The 16,465-nt window shown below is 55.9% G+C and overlaps 1 protein-coding gene across 9 annotated transcripts in view; it reads left to right on the top strand.

Annotated features, from left to right (window-relative positions):
- Nucleotides 1-16,420, top strand: part of POU6F1 (POU class 6 homeobox 1) — a 35,686-nt gene extending 19,266 nt beyond the window's left edge. For 2 of the 9 annotated variants that reach the window (XM_065575911.1, XM_042845803.2), the window contains 9 exons: nt 136-379; nt 2,645-2,766; nt 3,454-3,679; nt 5,539-5,786; nt 7,243-7,371; nt 7,966-8,184; nt 8,626-8,764; nt 10,396-10,570; nt 11,878-16,420. In XM_065575911.1, coding sequence (XP_065431983.1) covers nt 136-379; nt 2,645-2,766; nt 3,454-3,679; nt 5,539-5,786; nt 7,243-7,371; nt 7,966-8,184; nt 8,626-8,764; nt 10,396-10,570; nt 11,878-12,223 — 1,848 coding nt within the window. In that variant the 3' untranslated portion in view covers nt 12,224-16,420. Of the gene's footprint in view, nt 1-135; nt 432-2,644; nt 2,767-3,453; nt 3,680-5,538; nt 5,787-7,242; nt 7,372-7,965; nt 8,185-8,625; nt 8,765-10,395; nt 10,571-11,785 lie in introns of all 9 variants that reach the window. The other 7 variants (XM_065575913.1, XM_008162973.4, XM_065575912.1 and 4 more) reach the window with 6 other exon arrangements.
- The last annotated feature ends 45 nt before the right edge of the window (nt 16,421-16,465 follow it).

The raw sequence follows: 16,465 nt of genomic DNA, 5'->3' as shown, positions 1-16,465 counted from the left end.
GATGGATGATGGATGGATGTGTATAGGGATGGACGGATAGATAGATAGATGGATCCAGTCTAGCTCTGCCTTTTGCTGTGGATTTAGAGTGTGAAGCCGAGAGAATCATGCCTTCTTCTTGTTCATCTCTTTCAGGGTTTGTGCCCGTTGAGATCTTACTTACGCTTTGCTGTCTGCTTCCAGGTCATTGTGATGTCGAGTCACGAGACTATCCGAGTGCTGGAGGTGGGAGTGGACGCCCCACTTCCAGCAGAGGATGATGGGAAAGCTTTGGAAGCAACAGCTGGAGAGGTCGCAAGCAGCTGCCCCGTGGAAACAAGTGAACCAGGAAGAGAAGACGTGCAGCCAAACCTGGAGACCACTTGTGGAGGGACAACTGGTACGAGGCCCTCTACACTGTGCTGTTTCACTGTTCCACCCCACACGCGTTGGTTAGTGCAAATGATTAGGAAAATGCCCAAGACCTAGAAAACCTCCTGAGTCGGTCAAAAGCTCCCCTGAAAAATATACTCTCAATTTCAATTGACTTTCTAATCCTAGCCCTCCCAGCAGACTCTGGCCCGGTCTTTCCATTGAGTTTTCTGCCTGTCAACAAAACGGATGAAACCGATGGCTGTCGGATGTGGCCATGTGCTTCACTAGCCACTGGACTGTGAACCAGGAGACCTGGGTTCTATCCCAGGACCGTGGACAAGTCATGCCCCGTGCCTCAGTTTCCCCTCCCTTGGTTTAGATTGTAAGCTTTTTAGTATGTACTATGTTCAGTTCCTAGCAGAACAGGGCTCCGAGCTCAGATGGGCTGGGGGGTTACTCCTCGATGTAATCCATAAGAAGGGTTAGAGGGAGTGTCTTTTTTTCTCCATGTGCCATGTTCTTTACCACCTGGGCCTTAGAGAAGAGGATGGGCTGCGGCTTGATTTGTGTCCACGCTGCAAAATGACAGGAATTGGACCTGAGTCACGGTGGGACCCAAGCAGGGTCTGTGGAGCCGTTGATGTCCTGAGGGCTTGCCTGCCCCAACTCACACACATTTGTGTGTGCACATAAGGGGAGCTTGGTCTCAGACTTAGCTTAGTATCCAGTGTAGACATACCCTCTAGGGGATCCCTGGTCTCCTTTGCAGCCATGATGCCAAAGCAAACGGCTGAAGCAGTGTAGGGGTGTGGGATTTTTCTTCCCTGCCTGCCCTAGGCTGTTCTGGAGTGTTGATATGTGCTGATAAACAGCTGCTGCGTCCCACCCCAGAGGTGGCTGCCTTTCCATGGTGGGTGAAGTGTTCTTGGGTTTCAGTTTGGCGAGTTATGTTTTTGGGGGGACAGCTGCCAAGATAGTGTAGTTATCCTACGATCGGCAGCTCCTTTGGGCAGAAAATGACTTCGGTCTTAGAGTCCACGGTGGAGGAGAAGGAAGATGCATGTAATATAGCTGTGATACAGCCTCTCTTACCCAGAGGTAGCAGTGGGAGGGTAGCGCCAAACATTTTTTGGAACGCTACTGCCATCCAAGGTTACAGAATTGCAATGCCTATGTCTGGCCACAAGGTGTCATCTTGACTTCATGCATGGCTGAGGTGGCCAGACCAGGGGTATTACCAACTGGGAGGCAGGCTGACCTAGTGGATAGAGCACCGGCATAGGACTCCGAACACCTGAGTTCTAGTCCCAACTTTGCCACTAAGCTCTGTGGGCAAGTGGCCTCTCTGCTTTGTGCCTCAGTTTCCCCCTCTACAAAATGGGGGGTAAGAATCCTGACCTCCTATGTAAAATGAAAACACGAGACCCAGGGGTCACCTGATATGAAATTAACAGGCAGCGGGTTTACGACGAACGGAACGAAGCACGTCTTCACACCACTCATAGTCAGCCTATGAACCTCGTTGCTGGGGGATGTGGTGAGTTCCAAAAGTATAAGTGGGTTATAGGACAGGTCCATCGATGGCTATTAGTCAAGGCGGTTGGGGACCCAACTCCATGCTCTAGGTGTCCCTAAACCTCTTTCACTCTATGCATCCGAAGAAGTGAGGTTTTTACCCACGAACGCTTATGCCCAAATCAATCTGTTAGTCTTTAAGGTGCCACCAGACTCCTTGTTGTTTTCCTAACCCTCTTGACTACCAGGAGCTGGGACTGGATGACAGGATGGATCACTCGATACATTACCCTCTTCTGTTCAGTTCCTCTGAAGCACCTGGTAGTGGCCACTGTTGGAAGACAAGATACTGGGCTAGATGGACCCAGTATGGCTGTTCTGATGTTCAGCTTCTTTTGGGGTAGGGGAGGGGCTGCCACATTAGAGCCACGCTTTGTTGCCTGAGCCAAAAAAATCCAACTCTGCCAGCAGCACTCATTTGTGGTATAGCCACTGGAGGGAAACAGAAAGCCTCATTATGTATGTAGACGACAATGCGGCCTAGCAGTTAGGGAACGGGACTGCGACTTGAGTCCTGGGTTCAATTCTAGGTCCTGCCACTAATTTGCTAAGTGACCTTGAGCAAGTCATCCCCCCCTCCCCGTTCCTCAGTTTCCCCATAAGGGGAAATAATGCAGCTCTGGAGATCTGTAGTTGAAAAGCGCTATTTAATTGTGATTATCATTACACTTAAGTAACAGGGTCTCTTGACGTTGTGTTATTTCCTCCTCTCAAGGCGAAGTAAAGTCATTGCCTGGAATGGCTGCCAACAGCGTCTCGTCCGTCACCACCTTCAACCCAGCAACGAGCCAGCCGACCCAAACCCTAGCTCCCTTGGCCGTGCAAGCTGCGCCACAGGTAACTACCCGGCAGTCCCGCAGCTGGGCGTGGGAAGGGAGCAAACGCGGACGGCGAGCAGGAGGAAGAGCGCGGGGTATTTCTCCTGTGTCCGGCATGTGGGAGGGGAGCCTCAAGCGCTGAGGTGGATGCACCTGTGAGGGTGCCACGGACACATGGGATTCACACACGCTCTTCCAACGCTCCCCGTCGTGTATCGGTTGTTAATGGTCCCTGACACAGCGCTGTGTGTTTTGCACAGAGACTTGCCCAGTGGGAGAGCACCCGGAGGTGGGGTGGGGTTTGAATGAAACAACCCACCTAGGCATGGAGCATAGGTTCTGTGTCCTGATCCACCCCTGGCCACTCCTCCGTATAGCGCCCGCCACAGAAGGCCCCGTGGCGTTGAGCTGCTGCTGGAAATGATTCTGTAGGGTTGCACTAAGGAAAAAAAAGAAAAAGAAAGGCCCCCTCTGGTGGTGATTTGACAACCAGCCTCCGGGGGGCTCCACTCAGCTGGAACCCAGCTGCTAAGACGGGAGCGATCCCACGCCCACGCATGGCTCAGGCAGGCTCCCCCTGGCTGGGGCCAAGCGTGCCTTGGAAAGACCGTGTGCGCTCGCTAATGCGGCTGGCGCGCTGGTGCTGTCTGCGGTGGCGCTGATTTTTTTTTTCCTTTTCTTTTTTAAATCTTGTTTACTTTTGCAGGTCTTGACTCAGGAAAACTTAGCAACAGTTGTGACAGGAGTAATGGTTCCAGCAGGGGCAGTTACTCAACCTCTTCTTATCCCCATCAGTATTGCAGGTCAAGTGGCTGGTCAGCAGGGGCTGGCTGTGTGGACATTTCCTACAGCAACGGTCGCTGCCCTTCCCGGACTGACGGCTGCTTCTCCTACAGGGGGAATTTTCAAACCACCTATAGCCAACTTGCAAGGTACTGGCCGCTCCTCCGCCGTAGAACATCCCTGAACCGGTCAAATGTCCCGTGACTTGTGCTGAGTCAAAGTCCACCTGGCCTGGGAACGGGGTAAAGCTGCAAGCACCGGGCATGAATCTGCTGTTCTTTGGCAGGCAAAAGCTCCCGTTGGCTCCAACTGGCTTTGCATGCCTAAGGACTGCAGGCTCACGCAGGGCAAGGAAGGTTACATTGATTTCTCTGTGTCTGGGAAGAAGCAAGGGCCAGTGCTCTGAGCGCAAGGCCAGGATCTGCATTTAAATTCGGAGTCCGCGGCTGGGTTGGTAGGGGAGCCATGCTCGCTCTCGGGGTGAAATCCACCCCGCACAGGGGGCCGGCATGAGGTCGAGGCACCACTTAAGTCCATATGGCTTGTATACCACGGAAGCTGAAAGGCTTCAGCAGTGCTGAGGCCTCATGCTGCCACAGGGGTGAACGGTGCCCTCTCGGTTCATCTGGTGCAGAGCTCGGAGACTAACGCTGACCTGTCTCCTGGTGGAGCCGTGTTTAGCTAATGCGTCTAATTGCTTTGAAGCCCCAAAGGGCTGGCTCCCTCGCGCTGCCTAGTCCTGCGGTTGCCGCTGTGTGTGTTCGCGGCCCGGTGGCCAGTTTGGTTCCCTTTACAGAGTTAAGGGTGGATCCAGAGGGGACCTTTCAGATTCTGGGGTCGTTTGACAGACCAGGGTTTTTGAACTTTGCCAACTCCCTTCCAAAAAGGGGTGGGGTGGAGGGTGCACCTGCCTCCCTCCCCAGAATCTGAAAGGTCCCCTCTGGATCCAACAAGAACCTGCTCCTAATGATGGTCTGGCGGATAAGGCAGCCGACGGGGACTCTGCGGAACTGGGTTCACATCCTGGTTCTCTCGTGGATTTACTCTGCGACCTGGGACTTGGCATGTACCCAACCCTGTGCCTTGGTCCCCCCACCTATAAAATGGGGATATTCGCCCTGTCTTCCCTCACAGTGTGTTACAGCTTGTGAGATGCTCCCATACTAGGCTGATGAGGACCACCTGGATGTCTAGACAGGCAGCACAGAGGGAGGGGAGGGCGGCGTGGATCGTGCCTGAGACATGGGACGGTTTCGTTGGCCTTCTAGTCGTTCGAGATTTCCCCCCCCCTTGGGTTGTGACGGCTGCGGATGGCACTCAGGTGCCCTGCACTCCTGCCTATCCGTGTAACCCCTGCCCGTGATCACACACAGGCCTTGCTACAGGAACTGAACAATACCTAGAGCATTGGGCTGGGATTCAGGACTCCGTGGTTCTTTTCCTAGCTCAGCCGCTGGCTTTCTGGATGACCTTGGGCGTGTCATGTCACCGCCCCGTCCCTCCGTTTCCCCATCGGTAAAACGGGGGTGTGATGATCCCGGCCTCCTTTGTAAAACCCTTTGAGACCAATTGATGCAAAGCGCTAGGGATGTTTCCCAGCATCTCTCTGCAGCCGCGGGGGCTAGAAACATACGTCCAGTTTCTTAGACAAAAGCTGAGATTCTTCCGTAGTCCCATGACCCCAAGAGCTGGTGCTCCATGGGGTGAATACCCTAAATCACGAGATGGGGGATAAAGCCACCGGAGTTGGCAACTGGTCTTCTGCCAGACAGCCCATGGGCCTGCCCTGTCCTGGATCCCACGCACCCTTCTCCTTTGTACTAGTGCCAGGCATCCAAAGGACAGAACAGAGGCCAGTGCTGGTGCATGGATCAGAAGGGCTTGGGTGGGGCTCAGTTTAAAGGCTCTGGATGAGGCTAGGTATTACGATGATAGTTTGTTGCAGGGGCGGGCAAAGAGAGTGGCGTGTTATGGCGATTCAGCGTCCATGTCTCTGCTCTGCTTTCAGCAGCTGCGGTCCTGAACACGGCAATGCCAGCCCCAATGCAGCCTGCCCAGACGCTGCAGGCTCCGCTGACAGTCCAGCCGCGGCCCTCCGTCCAAACGCAGGCCGTGTTCCAGCCGCAGCCCACGCTCCAGAGCCCGCCGGCCATCCTGCCCCAGCCCGCCGCCGCGCCGCCACCCGTGGCAAAGCCGTTGGAGACGCAGACGCAAATCACAGTCCAGCCTGCGGGATTTGCCTTTAACCCTGGCATAGTAAGGAGCTGGTGTGACGCTCCAGAGAATCTCTGGGAGCCAAGCTGTCTGTCCTGATGTCGGGCAGTCGGTATTGACAGAGCAGCTCACAAAGGGGCCTGATTCTGGCCCCTTGTGTCATCATTTATACCTGCCCAGAACAGGAGGCAGTGTTGCCTAGTGGATATAACACTGGACTGGGAGGGAGGAGAGCTGTGTTCCATTCCTGGCTCTGCCACTGACCAGCTGGAGGACCTTGGGCAAGTCGTTTTGCCGCTCCATGCCTCAGTTTCCCCATCTGTAAAAATGGGGCTGATGATACCCCCTTTGTAAAGTGCTCTGAGAGCTACTGGTGGTATGAGCCAGGTGTGGTTATTAATCATTCTGACAGGGATTTTTCCCATGCATAGGGAGCGGGGTGGGAGAAAGGACACGGGGACTGGTGGGAGCAGCCGGCGGGTTGGGCTGGCTGCCGTCACTGACAGAGCAGAAGCAGGCTGGGTGGCGAGCCGAAATATGCGGAGTCTATCCTTGAAAGATGGTACCTAGAAGAGGAAGGATGGCCTAGTAGTTATGGAACTTTGCAGGCCTGGAACTTTGCAGGCCTGGGTTCACTTCCTTCCTGCCTCCTAGGCTTCCTGCCTGCAACTGGGCCGCAAATGAAGCTGTGACTGTTAGCGTGTGGAGGCATCCGTGCGCTAGCTTTGATCTAGCTAGTGAAGCTGTGGCGGCATGGCCTAACTGCCCAAGTACAAGCCCGCCGGGAACGCTGGGTACAAATTCAGGTCGTAAGCCGGCCCCAGGCTCTGTCCCGCTGCTACGGTCCCCCGGGCTAGCTAGCTTAATGCTAGCAGGGCTATGCCTACCTGTGCTACAATGACTTCTTCATTTGTGGTCTCTCTGCACCTCAGTGCCCCATCTGTAAAGTGAGGATAGTAGCACTGCCCTGCCCTGCCCCCCCGGGGTTTGTGAAGAGGAGCACAACAAAGATTGTGAAGTGTCGAGATACTACCGTAATAAGAACATAAGAACGGCCGTACTGGGTCAAACCAAAGGTCCATCCAGCCCAGTATCCTGTCTACCGACAGTGACCAATGCCAGGTATCCCAGAGGGACTGAACCTAACAGGTAGTGATCAAGTGATCTCTCTCCTGCCATCCATCTCCACCCTCTGACAAACAGAGGCTAGGGACACCATTCCTTACCCCTCCTGGCTAATAGCCATTAATGGACTTAACCTCCATGAATTTATCCAGTTCTCTTTTAAACCCTGTTCTAATCCTAACCTTCACAACCTCCTCAGGCAAGGAGTTCCACAGGTTAACTGTGCACTGTGTGAAGAACTGGGGGCCAGATAAGTACCTAAGGCAGCTAGAGGATTCCTCCCCATAAGAGGGAGCCGGAGGCGGGGTTTTCCCCCTGAACGAGACATGGCTGAGTGCGTGTGTTTAACCTCCGACTCCTGTTTTCTCTACAGATCAGCGCAGCTTCTCTCGGGGGCCAAACTCAGCTCCTCAGCTCACTGGCCGCCGCCCCGGTGATCGCGAACACCATTCCCAGCGTCCAAGGGATAACAAGCCAGATCCTGACCAACGCCCAGGGACAGGTACGGGCTCCCATAGACAACAGAAGGAAAACCCTCCCTTGCCACTCATAAAGCCTTCCTATGGGCATCCTCTCCCGTCCCGAGAGCTGTCACTCAGGATAAAGATAGTCATAGAGTTCAAGGCCAGAAGGGACCACCAGATCAGCTGGTCTGACCCTCTTGTGTATCATAGGCCATCGGCACCACTCGGACAGAATTAGATCCACATGTTGCAGCCCACGGGTGACACAACTGTGCCCCCAGTGCCCAGGGCCCATGCAGAGGCAGGGAATTGATTAAGTGAGGTATGCCCAGATGATCCTAGTCAGTGACCCTGGCCCCGTGCTGCAGAGGAAGGTGAAATCAAAGTCACCTGGGGGAAATTTCTTCCCGATCCCACGTATGGCCATCAGTTAGACCCTGAGCATGTGAGCATGAACCAGCCAGCCAAGCACTTGAGAGAGAATTCTCAGCACCACCCCAGAGCACCGGCTCACCCCATCCAGTGTCCCGTATCCAGCCCCAGGAGGGGGGAACTCCATCCTGTCGGACGGGAGGCGGGGAAGGGTATTGGTATGCCACGCACCCCAGCTCCCGTTCTTGTCTCCTCTGCAGGTCATTGGGACGCTGCCCTGGGTGGTGAACCCGGCTGGGATCACGACGGCCAATGCCACCCCAGCTGTTTTGCCGGCCCAGAACCTGCAGGTGCAGGCGGTGACCCCACAGCTGCTGCTGAACGCCCAAGGGCAGGTCATCGCTACGTTAGCCAGCAGCGCCCTCCAGACAGCGGCCATCCGGAAACCCAGCGCCCCAGAGTCCCCGGCAAAGAACGAGGTGAGCGGCGGGTGACGGCTGTCGAACAGGCACCTTCTCAAGGAGCCAAGCAGCTAGCGTCTGTGGCCGCGCGCCAGCGTAATGCCATGCGCAGCAGCTCCCCAAGGCCTGGGGAGGTTGGTGACTTGGGCACTGGCCCTTTACGGGTCCACTTCCTGAGCTTTAAACAACCTGCGGGAGCCTCTGCCAGGACCTAGCACCCTGCTGAATTCTCCGGTGCCCCGTTAGGCTGTTCAGAGACTGAGCCTGACCTCTCCCTTTGGAAGGAGTCAAGGTGGCAGCTCCCTCCAGACGGGGAATTGCCGTAGCAGAGCTGTGCTGTGCCCCCTATGCAGAAGCCGGGTGGGTGGCCAGGGCTTTACCGCAGCTGAGAGCTTGCCACAACCCTCTCCATCCATCTGGACTACGTGCACTGAGCCTTGTTGTTTGCTGTGTTACCAGGTTCAGCCAATCCAGCCTGCCCCTGTTCTGCCCCAGCCAGCTGTGGTCATCGCAAACCCAGCCCCTGCCGCTAAGCCCTCTTCCGCGCCCGTTCCCATCACTTGCTCGGAGACCCCGACAGTGAGCCAGCTGGTTTCCAGTAAGCACCGCTCGGTTCCTGTCCATTTCATGCGGGGGTGGGGGGGCAGGCGGCTTGCACTCCCTTTGTAGGAATTGGAGAGTGTGTGATGTGACCCCTGAGGTTTAGCCCTTCTCAGTGATTGTAGGAGAGGAAGCAGGGTCTAGTGGTGAGAGTACAGGACACAGAGCCAGTATTGTGCACAATGGGTTATTGTAGGGTCGCTGGCGAGCTCCGAGCTGCGCGCGCTGGGTCGTTATTGCAGGGTCGCTGGTGAGCTCTGAGCTGCGCGCGCTGGGTCGTTATTGTAGGGTCGCTGGCGAGCTCCGAGCTGCGCGCGCTGGGTCGTTATTGCAGGGTCGCTGGTGAGCTCCGAGCTGCGCGCACTGGGTCGTTATTGTAGGGTCGCTGGTGAGCTCCGAGCTGCGCGCGCTGGGTCGTTATTGTAGGGTCGCTGGTGAGCTCCGAGCTGCGCGCGCTGGGTCGTTATTGTAGGGTCGCTGGTGAGCTCCGCGCTGCGCGCGCTGGGTCGTTATTGTAGGGTCGCTGGTGAGCTCCGAGCTGCGCGCGCTGGGTCGTTATTGTAGGGTCGCTGGTGAGCTCCGCGCTGCGTGCGCTGGGTCATTATTGCAAGGTCGCTGGTGAGCTCCGCGCTGCGCGCGCTGGGTCATTATTGCAGGGTCGCTGGTGAGCTCCGCGCTGCGCGCGCTGGGTCATTATTGCAGGGTCGCTGGTGAGCTCCGAGCTGCGCGCGCTGGGTCGTTATTGCAGGGTCGCTGGTGAGCTCCGAGCTGCGCGCGCTGGGTCGTTATTGCAGGGTCGCTGGTGAGCTCCGAGCTGCGCGCGCTGGGTCGTTATTGTAGGGTCGCTGGTGAGCTCCGAGCTGCGCGCGCTGGGTCGTTATTGTAGGGTCGCTGGTGAGCTCCGAGCTGCGCGCGCTGGGTCGTTATTGTAGGGTCGCTGGTGAGCTCCGCGCTGCGTGCGCTGGGTTGTTATTGTAGGGTCGCTGGTGAGCTCCGCGCTGCGTGCGCTGGGTTGTTATTGTAGGGTTGCTGGCACGTGTTGGGTGAAGCTTCCGATTTGTTTATAAAGCAAAGCAAAGTGGAAGCATTTCTGTGGAAGCATTTTTGGTGGGGAGGAAAAGCCTTTAAACAGCGAAACTGATGTTGCGAAGCAGTGCAATGTTAGTATTGTTATGTCTATAGCGACGCCAGTGCCCCGTGTCAAGCAGATCCCAGCCCCGACGAGCTACTGCCCGAGACACAAAGCACTGTAGAACAAGCCAAGTCGCATGTTGGACTTGCTTCCCCTAGCATGGCAGCGTGTCCTGTGGATGTGGTGCTGGTTTGGGCCTTGGGAGACCTGGGTTCTCTTTCAGCCTCTGCCGCTGGACAAGTCGCTTCCCCGCTTTCTGCCTCAGTTTCCCCTTCCATTGCTTGTCTATTTAGACTGTAAGCACCCTGGGGCAGAGACTGTCTGTCAACCCAGTGGGGCCCTAACCATAGGGTGAGGCTACCAGAATGCTGCCAGTCATGGACAGTGTCTGCTCCCACTTCGAGATCTCCCTGGAGGTGTGAGGAGATGGACTGTGGCTGGATGCGATGATACAGAGCACACTGCGCTTCATAACGGTACTCCCCTCCCTACCCCAGAGCCTCAAACTCCAAATACGGGCATTGAGGAGGATGGAATCAACCTGGAGGAGATTCGGGAGTTTGCCAAGAACTTTAAGATCCGACGTCTGTCTCTGGGCCTGACGCAGACACAGGTGGGTCAAGCTTTGACGGCTACAGAAGGACCAGCTTACAGCCAGTCTGCCATCTGCAGGTAAGCGGCTGGGTTCAGTGCCGGCCCTGTGACGGGGCTCGGGGGTTCAGGGCAGACAGTGGCTAGGGCGCCGGTCGACTGCGTAACGTTTCGGTGACTCCCTCCCCTGACTCAGCCAAAAGGAGAGAAAGTGTTTCTGAACCCACTGGCTTCACTGAGAGAATCCCCCGACCCAGGGCAGCAGCACCCAGCCCTGCCCACTCCAGAAACGGTGTTCATAACGCTTTCCTTTCAGCCAAGCACTAATGCCCCCAACAGAGAGGGGCACTAGGCACAGCGAGGTGGAGTGATTTGTATAGGTCGTCCAAAGCCAGACTTAGAACCCAGGAGTCCTGATTCCCAGTCCCATCCACCTGCTCTAACCACTATACCCCACTCCTCTCCCAGAGCTGGGAACAGAACCCCAAGAGTCCTGTCTCTCCATCTGCAGTAATCTGTAGACCCCAGGCCCCGCCCAAAGCGATGAATAGAACCCAGCAGCCAGATTCCCACTCCTTTACCAGTCCTGGGAAATTAACTCCGGAGTCACGACTCCCACTCCCCCTCTAATCTTTAAATCACGCCAGGGATGCTGGAACGGGGGAGGGGGGTGCCATGGCCCCCTGTTTTTTCCAGCCATAAGGGCAAGTGACGGGGGGAGAGGGGGAAGAGAGGAGCGAGTGCGGGGGCAGAGTCTTGGGAGAAGAGGCAGTGTGGGCGCGGGGCCTCAGGAAGGGGTGGCACAAGGGCAGGGGTTCGGGGAGAAGGGGCGGGGTGAGGCCTCGGGGGAAGGGCGGTGGGAGGGCAGGGTCTCAGGGGAATGGGTGGTGTGAAGGCGGGGGCTCAGGGAGAAGGGGCGTGGCATCAGGGGTGAGGTGGGGTGGGGCCTCAGGGGGAAGGGGCAGCTAGGGGGTAGGGCCACGGTTTGGGCATCAGTGACCCCACCCCTTCTACGAGCTGGTAATAGAACCGGAGTCCCCATCCCCACTGCTGTGACCACTCTCCACCCAGAACTGGGAAAAGAACCCAGGAGTCCAGTCTCCCAGCGCCCGGCTTTGGCCCCTCTTTGTGGGCAGACCCAGGTCCCTGAGGATCCCCCAGAACCATGCGTCCGTGCCTGCATCCCATTTCCGAGTTCTCTTTTCTTACTAGCCTCCATTGTCGTGTTTGTTACTGTACCATCGGCGCGTGGGTGGCCACGCAACCGGCTTGATCTTATGCCCCTTCCCCCCCCAGAGCTTGGTCGCCGCTGCTTCTGTCTGTGCCGGACCCCTGGTGCAGGGCGGGACCCTCACGCCTTCTCTCCCTCCCCGCTGCCCTGCCTGCAGGTTCGAGAAGCTGGACATCACCCCCAAGAGCGCCCAGAAGCTGAAGCCCGTGCTGGAGAAGTGGCTGAGCGAGGCCGAGCTGCGGAACCAGGAAGGGCAGCAGAACCTGATGGAGTTTGTGGGCGGCGAGCCCTCCAAGAAACGCAAGCGCCGCACCTCCTTCACGCCCCAGGCCATCGAGGCCCTCAACGCCTACTTCGAAAAGAACGCCCTGCCCACTGGCCAGGAGATCACCGAGATCGCCAAGGAGCTCAACTACGACCGCGAGGTCGTCCGGGTCTGGTTCTGCAACCGCCGACAGACGCTCAAAAACACTAGCAAACTCAACGTCTTTCAGATCCCCTAGCGGGGCAGGTGGGAGGAGAGAACCCTGCCCAGCCCAGCCCGGCCACCCCAGGATCCTGCCGTGAGCACTTTGTGACTATCTGTTCCCTAGGCCTTGCCCCTGTCCACTTCCCCCCCGCCCCACCAGCCCAGCTTCGCTGACTGCAGCCAGGCGTTATTTTTCCCCGCCGTGTGCATATATCCGCACCCTTCGTCTTCACAGGATCTGACCGTGTACACGTCGGACGTCGCTCCTTCCTTCTCGTGCTCCTGAGTGTAACATGTAGTGAGTGCCAGAGCTGCCGATGTGAGTGCCCCCAGCCCCCCTCCGCCCCCGGGGGCAGAAGAGGGGCAGGGCACAGGGAGTGCTGTGATCCGTGCATTTCTGTGTCAGACAAATATGTCCGCCACACGAGTGACTTTCTTCTTTTCTAGAATTTCCTGTTTCTCCAAGGTAGCGTCGGGGCCTGCCAGGAGGCCGGTAGGGTCCGGGAACGGGCAGATGTGAAGCCTACTTCATTTCAGTCCTTGTTTATTTCGTACCCCTGCCTGTCCCGTGTGAGACACAAGTTCTCGGTATCTAACGGCATCAAGGCGGAGTAGCTCAGTTTATATCCCCTCCCCTATGAGTACAAAGCACTGTCCATCAAAAGACTTTAAACGGAAGTTTCTGAGTATGATTCGCTGCTAGGGCTTGGGATCACCGCGTCGTTTAAAGCGCCAATAGGTAGCTCCCTTACTAACCTCGTTTGCCAGAGGGAAACCGGCCACCTGCGTCCTGGCATCTCCCCTGCCACCCTTGGGAAATGGAAGGTTAAATTGCACTAAATGGGATTGTTTCTATAGGAAGAAACGGGCAGAACCGGCCGGGCCAGGCAGCTTCTTCACCAAAGTGAGGCCTCTGAAGGCGGACAGGGTGTGAGCCCTTTCATTTGCTCCATCCTCTTTCTTTTTTTGCGTTGGCTCCTGTTGAAGTCGAGCGTTACCTTTTCCCCTGCTAGGCCTCGAGCCTGGGGGTCTAAAGGCATGGGCCTCTGTTAGCTGGGAGGCATAAACCACTCTGAGTGGTCTCACCAGGAGAGGGGGACCAAAGAGCCGTGCTGTGGAGCCGGGGCTATACAAGGTATATTTTACCTTCCTCCTGCAGGGTTCTACGCTTGCCTTTGAGGGTGGCTTTTCTGAAGGGGGTGATCTGGAAAATGAACGGACTGGACTCTTGCTCACTGCTGGAAGGGGGATGGAGAAGTGGCAGCAGCCCTCCTGGCTGTAAGAGGGGAGACCAACAGCCGATTGCCGTGTCGAATTGCCAAGTGAAGGGGGGCCGACTCCAAGCCAGCAGCGCCAGCCCTCCTCCCCATGGGAAAGCAGCCAGGCAAAGGACTCAGACTCTGTACAATGGAGACGAACCAGGCCCTAGGGCTGTGTGTGGAAGGAACAGCCTTCAGCTTTGAACTACAAAGTCCCTCCTTGTGCGGCTCAACAATCAGGGGACGCTCTCCAGGGGACGTCTATTCCTTCTTTACCGGCAGCCTTTTCGAGCGCGTCGGACGTCGCCTGAACGTGTCGTCCCCCGCCACCGCCTGTGTGGCATCATTGCAAAACGCGCCAGAGCCCAGCTCTCGGGCTGGATACAGGGAGGTGGAATGGTGCCCTCTTTCTAAGTTGGGCTCAGTGCAAAAGGGGAGGAAGCTGTGTGTATTAAGGTCCTGCGGGGAGGGTGGGGCCAGCCTGTTCCTGTCGGTATACGCACTGTGTGTCTTTAACATAAGAAGGGAATGGGAGGTGTGTTTTGCTGTCTTGTGAAAGCCAAAATATATATATAGATATAAATGATTTCACAATAATCCTTAACTGTAAACCCAGGAAAAGGTCCTCTTCGGTGCTGCCTCTTCTGCTTATCTTAAAGAGACAGTGCTGGTTGCCTCGGGCCTAAGCATTTAAAAACACAAACAAAAACAAGGCCTAAATTTCAGTCCCAAAATAGATCATCAGAAAGTCGCTTCTGTGGCCAAGTGGAGTGGGAGGTTCTGCTTGCCTGCATGGTAATCAAGAGGTGACCTCAGACCCTGGCACAATTTCATCTGAAGCCAGGGGCCCACCTACAGGCCAGGAAAGCGTCAGATAGCCCAGTAGGATGAGAATCGGGTATAGGGGTCAGTGCCCCATAAAACCCTCTTTATCCTAGGAGATATGTGAGAGTTATGGGTCTGACATCCTGATTTCCAGGACACATCCCAGTGGCTAGTCGTTACTCCTAAGGGAGTCTGTGTCCTAGTTCATTGCCCACCTTCCGAATTGAGCTTTCTGCTCCAGGAGGGTGGCACTGGGGTTTCAGCGTAACTCGCTGCCAGGCAAAATGTTTACACGTCACGTTGATTTGGGGACAGCCGACCTGGGCGGGATGGGGGCCAGTGGAGGGTTTTGCTGAACTGAAAAGCTGCTTGGGTTTTACCGCATTTTTATCGGGCAAAGATCTGCCCGCAGGCCGAGCGTCACTAGCCCAGGACCACGAGACTCAGCAGGGAGAGGAGGAACAGGGGAAAGACCCAGCCGATCAATTGGACAGCGGCTGCCGGCTCCACAAGCAGACCTCCGTCCCAGCATCAGCAGGGCGATTCTGCTGTGCAATAGAATTTCTTGGCACCTTCCCCTTCCAATCAGGCTTTCGCTAGGATGTTTGGTTGGTCCCCTGCCCTGCGTTGATGCTGCTGTTCCCAAGATGCTACAAGCAACGCTAGCCGTTCCGTTGGCTGCCCGGTGTGGTGGTGAGACCAGTGCCACACAGGCGTTGCTGTTTCCCCAAACCTCTGCTCTGAACGGCAGAACAAGGTGCTCGAGGGGCGCGTCTGGATCTGTCCAAAGAAGGTTTCTTAGAGGGAGGGTTGTGTTTTTTTTGTTTTTTAGGAAGTACCTTTCCGGATCTGCTGTCCCGCCACCTCCGTTTGGAATAGCTAGGGCAGGGTTGGCAGGCAAATTCCTCCCTGATAAAGGGGACCCATCTCCCTCTCTCCCTGCCCTAAGAAATGAGTGTTTCAGTGATTTCCAGACATGGCCAGAGCGGATGGGCAGGACTGGGAGCAAAAGCGGTTTCATACCATCCTTGGAGCAGGTGGTGGTTTATACGCCGCCGCCCCGGGTCAATCAGAACCTGAAATGCTATCGCCAGTCCTGTGTCTCCAGCCTCCAATCTCCAGGGCTCCCCCCACTTAGCCAGTCCTTGTTGGGCTGCCATTCCCCCTCGCCTCGGTTAACGCCACTGCTCGGTTTCAAGAGAAGCTGTTGGATTTCACAGAGTGCCATGTGAGGTGGTATAAGTTGAACAAGGAGGGAGGGAAGGGCTCCGTGGGGGTGGGGGGCCGGCCTGGGGTCTGGCTGTCTTGCTCTGTTAGACTGATGCACTTGATGTAGTTGTGTGAAATAAACAGTATTTTTTCTTTTTCTTTTTTCACTTTCTTTTGTAAAAAATGTGTCCTGTGGCTCCCGGACAGTTTATTTATTTGCAGTCTCAGGGGAGGAGAAGGGGCATGAGACGGGGGTCCAGGTGAGGGCTGCATGGAGCAACTTCCAGCCATGCTGAACTGCATCTGCCGGGGTGAGGTCATTGGTTCCTACCTGCTCGGCCCAGGGTGTGATGCCCAGCTCACTGCAACTCCTACTGCCTGAGCTAGCAAAAGGCAATTCCCAGTTCAGCCAGCTAGATGGCTCATGGGTTTCCTGACCAATCTCCATTCTCTCCTCTAACTCTTCAGGGAGTTAGACACACCCTATCCCTGTCTTCAGAGCACAATCTGCCAGCCAAGAGCTCTCTAGACCCCTTCTGCCGAAGCACGGAACTGGGGGTGGGTGGGTCACGGTCTTGTTCTTTTGTGTCTTGATCATAAGAATTGCCAGTGGGCACAGACAGTGAGTGGTTTGTGCTGTACCTATCTCCTCATTCTAGCGTAGCCAGTAGGCTCTGACCTCTCAACATATACACGTACCAGTGCAAGAGAACCTCCGAGGTGACAGATGTTTGGGATAAAATTGACAGCAGGAACATAGCTGCTTTTGCTGACATGTATTAGGAAGACACAAAAGCCATAGTACCACAAACTTAAAGAATCCAAGGGAGAGGTTGATTCTGGATTCAGAGCCTGCCATCTAAAGCCAAAATGCCCCTGGATTGCCTACCTGGAGGAGTGCTGGATTATTGCTGTTTCTAAAAAAAAAAAAAAAAACACATACATTCATGTAGATTGTGCTGGTACTGACAGACAGCACGATG

This window comes from Chrysemys picta, chromosome 22 (assembly GCF_011386835.1).
Source record: "Chrysemys picta bellii isolate R12L10 chromosome 22, ASM1138683v2, whole genome shotgun sequence".
Taxonomy (NCBI): domain Eukaryota; kingdom Metazoa; phylum Chordata; order Testudines; family Emydidae; genus Chrysemys; species Chrysemys picta.
Note: the sequence above shows the minus strand (reverse complement) of the source record. Positions and strands in the feature narration are given on the sequence as shown.